The sequence below is a fragment of the Pinus tabuliformis genome, chromosome 2_1, assembly GCF_031772625.1.
Source record: "Pinus tabuliformis cultivar Carrire ecotype Pingquan chromosome 2_1, CPIR1, whole genome shotgun sequence".
Lineage (NCBI taxonomy): Eukaryota > Viridiplantae > Streptophyta > Pinopsida > Pinales > Pinaceae > Pinus > Pinus tabuliformis.
This window is the reverse complement of record NC_142299.1, coordinates 389,809,223-389,818,780: the sequence shown is the minus strand read 5'-3', so window position 1 is coordinate 389,818,780 and position 9,558 is coordinate 389,809,223. Positions and strand designations below refer to the sequence as shown.

At 42.4% G+C, this 9,558-nt stretch overlaps 1 protein-coding gene across 1 annotated transcript; it reads left to right on the top strand.

Moving 5' to 3' along the window:
- Positions 1-1,265: 1,265 nt before the first annotated feature.
- On the top strand, positions 1,266-6,768 carry LOC149200500 (uncharacterized). The gene is made up of 2 exons (XM_089400961.1): positions 1,266-1,967; positions 3,136-6,768. Exons 1-2 carry the CDS (start codon positions 1,266-1,268, stop codon positions 6,766-6,768), a joined length of 4,335 nt encoding a protein of 1,444 aa, XP_089257087.1.
- Positions 6,769-9,558: the final 2,790 nt, after the last annotated feature.

The following is a 9,558-nucleotide window of genomic DNA, read 5'->3' as shown; positions in this document are numbered from 1 at the left end:
CCAAGCATGATCCCTTGTAATCGAACACATCCATACCATCTCTCACAGGACTCTAGTTCCCTTCACATATCTAGCTATAATTAGACACCAATTGTTATACCTGTCAAATACATGTCCATGAATATAGAACATACCCATATAATGTCAGGTGAAATCAAGGTTAAGAAGGCTTCGCGTATGAAAAACACTCATTTGTTTGGAATTAGGGTTTCCAAACATAGCTAAAGGAATTCTTGCCCAATTCCTTTTCTTTTACCATTTACCTTGCTACAACTGAGTCTTACTATACATAGTCACATCAACCAACTGTTAGTCATATAAACACATCAATTATTAGCTTATCAAGCTAATACCAGGCATGTTTCCCTACAACTACTCACACATGTCAGTCACACATTCCAAAGATCAAGACATCATATATATTAATTTGAAATCAAACTTTACCAAGTTTAACAACCATGTCATACTAAACGATCAACTCACGTTCATCAATCATAATGCTACAACTATCACCTACGTACACTCAAGTACATATCAACTGTCTCAACACATATGTATGAGTACAACCAAAATAAGATCATTTTGGCAATAAATCTTATATACACATACTCATATCATTCAAATAATCAAACATTCAGACAACATATAGATGACATAATAAACACAAAACAATCAAAAACCAAATAAACAACATAGTTAAACATTCAAGCACAAATTAGATGACATAAGCAAGCTCATACCTTAATGTATATTAGGGGAGGCTATCTTGTATGCACAATTAATCTAGATTAGCATGATATAAATTCACAACATATCAACTCAACACAAATAAGGCCATGATATCCATAATAGTAACTAGCTAACATGTTCACATCATAAGTTCATAAAAATTTATTGTTCATACATAATAATCACATCTGCACAGTCAATCTAGATTAGTATGACATAATATCACAACATGTTAATTCATATCTGAATGCCATATCCCTAACCACTTGGATATACCAATCCAAATTATTATGATACATATAAAATCAATATCTTAATGTAATAACCCTAACCATCAAGTTACTAACATATAACAAGCTGCGCGCGCGATTCAAACTTCCTCCCGCCCTCGCCTGGTTCTGCCCCCCAGGCCTGACTGGCAGGGCTGCCGACAGCCCCTGCCCTCCCATCTGCCTGCTCCTGACACGGGCCTCCTGCCGGTGCTGCTCTGGGGCCCCTGCGCCTTTGTTTCTTCCATCCTGGCTTCGCAGTTCTAAATGGCTGGGAACGCCATCCCCACCCCTCCGGACCCTGAAAACTATGAAGTTCTTTTCGCCTCGTTGCTTCCTGAGAGAGCTGCATCAAGACCGCGACCCTCTGAATCGAAGTTTATCAAGCGTCTCGATGAAATACCTGAGGTCTCGCTCCCTCCATCCCTTCCACGAAAATCGGCAATAACACTCGCTGAAAGAGGCCTGGTTGGCCAGTTTACAGGTTTATGGCCATCTCCAAGAACAGTGCAAAAATGGGTGGAGCGCAACTGGAACGCCATGATCCAAGGGAAAATAGCTATCAGATTCTGCGGAAGGGGCTATTACACCTTCATATTCGAATCCAAGGAAGACAGGAACCTCATATTCAGAAATGGGCCTTACTTTATGGACTCAAGAGGCCTCTACCTAAACAGATGGACCCCAGACTTCGATCCGGAAATGGACATCCCAAACGCAGTCCCGGTCTGGGTCCGCCTCCCACATCTTCCGCTCCACTGCTGGGGGGACGAATCAGTCAAGGCAATAGGGAATGCAGTAGGAAAATTCATTGACAGATCTGAGCCAAGGGAGAACATGCATGCATGCGCCAGGATTTGCGTTGAAGTAGACCTCGGGAAAGGCCTGCCGGAAGCCATCAAGATTAAAGTTGATCAATGGACGCACATCCAACAACTTGACTACGAACAGCTCCCCTTCAAATGCAAGGTATGTCACGAATATGGACATTTTGCAAATAGATGTAGCAAGCTAAAAATAAATGAACCCACTGAAAATGAAGAACAATCAGAAGGTCACTGGGAACAAGTCAAGAGAAAAAAACCCTCAGTCAACCAAGGGACATCCTCTCAGCCCCCTTCAGGAAACCTCCCTCCTCCTCCTCCCCCTCCTCCCACCTCCACTCCATCCTTCCCATCCTCCTCCAACCCTTTCGAATCTCTGGAAGTCGAAAACCTCCCCTCCCCCCCTCCATCCCCCCGAACCACACTCGCTGTAATTTCCTCACCCTCAATCCCTCCTCCCTCCCCCCTCCAACTATAGAGAGAATTCTCACCAGAAACAAACTGAAAGAAACCAATATTCCATTAGACCCGCCAAGAAAAGTAGGCAGAAAATCAAATAAAGAGCTCAGAGATGAGGCAGCAGTGAAAGATATGGCAACTGGAGCACAACAACCAATGGATTCCTACCTAGATAAGCAAAAAGGAAGTGGAGAAAAATCAAAGGAGCGGATTGGGACTCATCCAAAGTCTGGGAAATGATGAATCTGGTCTCTTGGAATTGTAGGGGGATGGGCTCCTCCCCAAAAATAAACGCAGTCCGCGATCTAATAAGCCAGGAGCAGCCAGAAATTTTCCTCATCCAGGAGACCAAGTTATCAGACCAAGAATTCCAAAACCAAATAAAAAGATTAAATATTTTTGAAGGTTTCTCTACAGGCTCAGAAGGCGCCTCAGGAGGCATAGGAACACTCTGGAACAAAAATAAATGGACTCCCACCAACTTTCAGTCTTGCAACTGGTGGATCAAATCCGATCTCAGAAACAAAGTCTCACAAGAAGTCTTCAGCATCTACAACATCTACGCACCTAATCACTACCGGGACAAAGCATCTTGCTGGGACTCTTTATCCTCTGAACTACTAGCCTCTCCGGATAGGAACATAATCCTGGGAGGAGACTTAAACCTCATAAGAAACACGGATGAAAAGTTTGGAGGAAATTTTCATTCGGACCCCTCAAGAGAAGTGCTGGAAGTCATAATCCAGACTCACAACCTCATCGACATCCCTCTCTGCAACGGGAAATACACATGGAGTAATAAAAGAACAGACAATCACAACATAAAAGAAAGGCTTGACAGATTTCTAATACAGGAAGGAATAGCAGCAAGCCACACTCTCATTAAAAGCAAAATAATTCAGGCTTTGGCCTCTGACCACAAACCTGTGGTGTTGTATATGGAAAAAGGGTGGAATCTGGGACCTCTCCCATTCAAATACAACAAATCGTGGGACCAGAATGAAAAATTCAGCTCTCTCATTCAAACTCAGTGGGCAAAGGAAGTTGTGGGATCCCCAAGCTATGTCTGGGAAACCAAACTAAAAAATCTGAGAACAGTAATTAAAAAGTGGGCCAAGGAAAATGCTGCAATGGAGAAGAAGAAAAAGGAGGATCTCAAAGAGCAGATGGAACAGTGGAACAAAGAAAAAGAAAACAGCCAGCCTACAGCTGAAGACATAAACCATGAAAACACAATGTACAGAGAATTATACAGGCAAAACAGACTTGAGGAAGAAGACCACAGGCAGAAATCAAGATGCCTATGGCTAAAGGCTGGAGACAAAAATACATCCTTTTTCCATAATAGTATAAAGCTCAGGCGTGCAAGAAATCAGATAGACAAAATAGTGGTCGATGGGAGAGAGATCAATGAGCAAGAAGAAATCAAAGAGGCAGCTTTCAACCACTTCAACTCCCTTCTAACAGCAGCCCCTCAGCAGTCGGACAGCTCAGACTTTCTCAGTGCGGTAGAGAACAAAATCTCCGACCTTCAAAATCAAGAGCTGGATCAGGAGATCACAGAAGAAGAAATCAGACTCGCAGCATTTAGCATGCAACAGGATAAAGCCCCGGGGCCGGATGGCTTCACGGTGGCCTTCTTTCGAAATCATTGGAATACCATTAAGAAAGATTTTGTAAGGATGGTCAAGAATGTCTTCAAAAACTTCAAGATGGGAGACAACACTAAATCCTCCCACCTTGCTCTTATCCCCAAGGACCCTAATCCCCGTTCCTTTGACCGCTTTAGACCAATTTCCCTTTGCAATGTCTCTTACAAGATTGTAACCAAAATCCTAGCCAACAGACTTAAAAAGCTTCTCCCCCATCTTATCTCTGAGAACCAAGGAGGTTTTGTCCCCCACAGGCAGATCACTGACAATGTCATCCTCATCCAAGAGGCAATTCACAGCAGTATCAGCAGAGAGGAAAGAGGCATGATAATTAAACTAGACATGGCAAATGCCTTCGATAGAGTCGATCATCACTTCCTATCAGTTGTCCTCAAAAAATTTGGGATCTCAAACAATTTCATAAATATCATTTTTGGTTGCATTTCCAATCCATGGACTGCCCCACTGATTAATGGCCGCCCGAGCAGATCTTTCAGAAGCACCCGGGGGCTGAGGCAAGGCTGTCCTCTCTCCCCGTTCTTGTACATCATCATGGCAGAAACTTTGAGCGCTCAACTGGAAAAACTCCGCAAACAAAAACTGATCACTGGAATTGGCATAGAAAGAGGGACCAAAGAGATCAATCACTCTCTCTTTGCGGATGACACCCTCCTCATCGGGGGTGCCTCAAGCATAATGGCCAAAAGATTTAAGAATGTCCTGAACGCCTTCCTAGATGCCTCAGGAGGATTATTGAATAACAAAAAATGCAAGATTTACACTTGGAATGTCCCTGACCAAATCAAGAAAAGAATCTCCAATATTCTGGACATTCCAATTCAAGGGAATTGGAGCTATTTTTCATACCTTGGCTTGCCTTTAGCCAAAGCAACAATCAAGGCAGAGATCTGGACCAGTCATATTGAAAAAATGAGAGGCTTACTTCTGAGCTGGGGAGTTTCATGGCTCAACCTAGCGGGCAGATCAACCTTAATAAAGGCAATCCTTTCGGCCCTCCCCATCTATCAGTATGCGGTCACCTTGGCTCCAGCCAGCATTCACAAGCATATGGAACTGCTCATGAGAAGTTTCCTGTGGCAAGGGGGGAGGCAAGACTCAAAAAAATTCAGTTTAGTCAAATGGGAGCAGGTCACTCTGCCTTATGAAAAGGGAGGCCTAGCCATAAAAATTCCAAGCCTCTCCAACCGCGCCATGGGACTCAAACTGACCTGGAGATTACTCACTGACAAAGGCGCTTGGTGGGTGGATGTGCTATCAAAGAAATACCTCAATGGAGCAAACTCAAATCTTCTCTCAGAAACAATTGCTGAGCGGCCTTGCACCTCAGTCTGGAAGCTCATTAAAAAGGTCCTCCCTCAGTTTAGGGACAACATATCCAAAGTGCCGGGCAGTGGCAAGGAGATTAATATATGGAAGGATAAAATCATGGGCACAAAACCGAGAAACCTCAACCAAAATCTCAGGCCCTTGCAGACTTGGATGGAATCAAAAAACTTACACACCTTGTACGATATTTCTACCTGGGAGCACAATGTTTGGCAGGGCTGGAAGGATATAAAGCCTCCCATAGATATTGAAGATTTGTGGCTCAACCTCAAGGCCTCGCTCTCAGGTGCCGCTCCTACCAATTTAGGGGCTGTTGACAGGTATATATGGGAACCAAGTGGAGGTAAATTCACGGTCAGAGATGGATACAAATTCCTTCAGACTCTCAATCCAACAGAGAACTGGAATCTCTCCACAACGGTTTGGAAAACAGAATGCATTCCTAAGGTCAAACATTTCAACTGGACTCTCCTCAAAGGTAAAGTGCTCACAGCTGAAAACTTAAGGAAAAGAGGCATTGTAGGGCCTTCAATTTGTTGTTTCTGTAGAACTGAGGAGGAAAGTAGTCACCACTTGTTCTTCCAATGCCCTCTTGCTCAAAGTTGCTGGAAACAGATGACCAGCCCTTTGGAAATCGAAGAAACAAATAATCAGCTTCCATCCCTGCAAAAAAAATGGGCAAGACTCTACCCCTTCTCCAAGAAAGGCAAAGGCATCATAACCCGAGTTTGGAAATGCATCCCAGCCACTCTTTGCTGGCAAATATGGCTTGCCAGGAATAACTGTATCTTCAACGACAAAAAGCCCAATCCTGCCCAAATTTTGGCCAAAACAATTGCCCTCATCTCTGAAACAGTAAGCGCAAATTTAGCAGCTCCCCCAGAGCGAACCAACTGGCACAAAGAAGAGGAGGAATGGCTCAGCAAATTCCATATCAAATTCAGCAAAGTATGCTCGGATTATCCCAAAGGCAGCATGAGAAGAACTCAATGGAAGATCAGGGGCACAAAGGAAGAAGTAAGTCAGTGGATCCTTGACCAAAAACGCCACACTCTGTTCTTCGATGGTGCCTCCAAGAACAACCCAGGGAAAGCAGGAGCCGGGGGTATCATAAAGGATAGCCAAGGGAAAACCTTAGTGAGCTATGAATGGGGATTGGGACAAATGTCCAACAATTTGGCAGAAGCATACAGTCTCTATTTAGGCACCTCCATTTTGAACAGGTTAAAACTCAGGAACCCTATAATAGTTGGAGATTCGGCCATTGTTATCGCAGCCATGGTGTCGGGGACACAGTTCAAAAAAGAGGTTCTTAACAACGTAAAAACCAGAATTTTAGACAATCTACAGGAACTGGGGGATACATTATTCAAACATGTTCTGAGAGACAATAATAAGGAAGCAGATCATTTTGCCTCCATGGCAACATCCAGGCAGATCGGTCAAGTCAAGGAGAACGAGCTCATCTATGGCAAAGCAATCCCGTAATCAATCCAGAGGTCAGTCAAATCCTCAGACAAGTCTAATCAGCTCCTCTTTAAATTCTGACGCAATCATTCTCTGCAATCCTTCTCGTGATCTCAGGCCACACTCAATCATGCTGCAAGTAATCCGTCCCGCCTCGAACCAAGCTCCTCCTCCTGCATCGAGCCTCACCCGAAGGTACTGGTATGCAAACAGGACCCGTATCTCTCAATATTCCCGTGATTTATCTAAGCTATCTCCTGACATCAGTCATTTCAAGATCTTTATAAACTACGACAAAAATCCTTCCCCTGATCTTCATCCAGTGCAAATCCACATCTTCACATCACTCCCATCGCCCCCTTCCACCTCCGCTCTGATTTATACCCCCCTCAACCCTCTCAATCTTGTGCGCCTCAGTATTTCGATTGTCTTCCTCCTGGAGATCAGAGACCTTTCTTCACACAATCGGATCCAGAAGCTCTGCAACAAGCGAGGCAGTTCCCTGAGCATCATTGAAGTGCGCTTCCCCTCTAAAGTATTCAGGTATAACTTTTGTTATCTTCAGGTTTATTTGTCGCTGACTCTCTTCTCCTCCACGGCTGTCCTCTTCTCTTTTAGCTCCCTAGCCATGGCAGAGACTTCAGAAAACAGAATGCAGAACGTGAACCAGGAAGGCAGAGACCAACCTGAGAACCCGCTGGACCGTGTGCTTGGCAACAACACCTGCACGCTCTGCAAACAACATTGCTTCATGATAGCCAGGTTCATTAAACATTTCAATGAACTCAAAGAAGATTTTCAGGCAGATAGTCGATCCAAGAGAAAGAAACTGGAAAAACAAAGAGCCGAGATCGAGAGCCTAAAAGAAAAATGTAATCACATGGAAGAGGCCATATCTCACATCAAAAATATCACTCAGAGCATGCAAGCTGAGGCATCAACCAAAGCAAGCATCAAGAAGGAACCTCAGATCGAAGACTCTGTCAACCAGTTTTGGTAATCAATCAAATGTCCAGTAAATTTTGCTTACTCGCAGGTCTTTTTGTAAGGCAATACAGCCGCTTCTTATTTCAATCTATCCTTTTTAAGTTTACTCTCAAGAAGTCAGGGTCTGCGCACCCATTTTGGACTTCTCTTCTTCTTCCTCTTTCACTCTTTGTAACAGCACTCGCTATTAGCAGTTTTTTATAATAGAAAAGTACCCGATCGTGTTAAAAAAAAACATATAACAACAAGTTATATATCATGCTCATCAACAACATATAACCTAACCATCAAGTATATCATGTTCATCACCAACATATAACCTAATCATCAATCTAACTATTACATAACAACAACAAGTTAACCTATAACATACTCATCAACAACATATAACATAATCATCAAGTTATCTAACATAAAACAAAAATAACAATGCATACAACCATAGGATATTATCATTCATGACTATCTGACACATGTGCATATGACTACACTAATCAACTAGAATATATCATGTATGTAACCATACCATCAATATAATGAAAGGCATACAAATAACCATAATGCATATAACAATACTTAACATACATGCCTGCATGCCCAACATACAAACCTGTATGACAACATACTCTTGCCTCGAGGTCTAATGCTACAACTTCACTTTGAGGATCTACACCTCCATCTCTATCTCATCCAACACATTAGCATTATAACATACTAATAGCATCATGATGACCTAAAATGCATACAATTACCTCAAATGCATGTTTGACCTACTATACATCCATAACTATAACCATGACAATGCGTGCATAAAAACATATAGACACCAACATGCATAACAAATGCATATACAACCATAAACTCATGACGACAAATTCTACAACAAAACCATCAACCTCCACATGGCGACATCACTACAACCATGATAAACACCATGCAAATGAAATAAGCTCATGGAATATAATCATAAGGGACACATATGCAACTGACATAAACACATGACCAACACACCGTCCGTCTAGTCTTAGGGGTGAACCTAGCTACAATACCACTCTATAACACCCTCCTCCCACATCTACCCAAGTTACTAACCAACCATTGTAAACATGTGATGATAAGTTACTATGATATGATTCAACCTCGTAATTCATGTTAAAGAAGTGGAACCGATGTAAACACACCATATAGACCTTCAACATTAGAAATAAGACTCCTAGGAACCATCCCAACCTTTTTGCTAACCATCCCCTGAGTCCCACTGAGTTTTTTAGCTATTAAAACTCTAGACGCTCCCATGCTATGGGTATGCCATCATTCAGAGAGCTCTAGACGATCCCACAAGCTTGCATGTCTATGTCCTGGGACTATTTCTAGCAAACTTGTGTCAGAGTCCATGGAATTTAAGGAACTTTCCAAGCCTAGAATTCTAACCATTTCCCATAACTTGCTGTAACTTTTGGAATCCATTAAACACATGATGACAAGACTAATAAATAAAAAACTAACTCCAGGACTAGGCCTCGCCATCCCCAACCGGGACTGACATTTTGTCAAACACTTGGCATGAATGAAATCTACAAGTTTAAATAACATATTTGAACATAGGGGTCTTATCCTTATCTGAGAATAGCTAAGAATCATCTCTCCCTTACATCATTAGTTTTAGTACCATCTATTAGGTCATATATACATTGTTTATTCATTTACAAATCGAAGCATGAAGAGAGCCATACAAATGCACTGTCATAATACATATTCGTAACAAACATAATGAAAACAGAAATACTAAGGAAAAAACAGCCATATAATCCACATATAAACCAA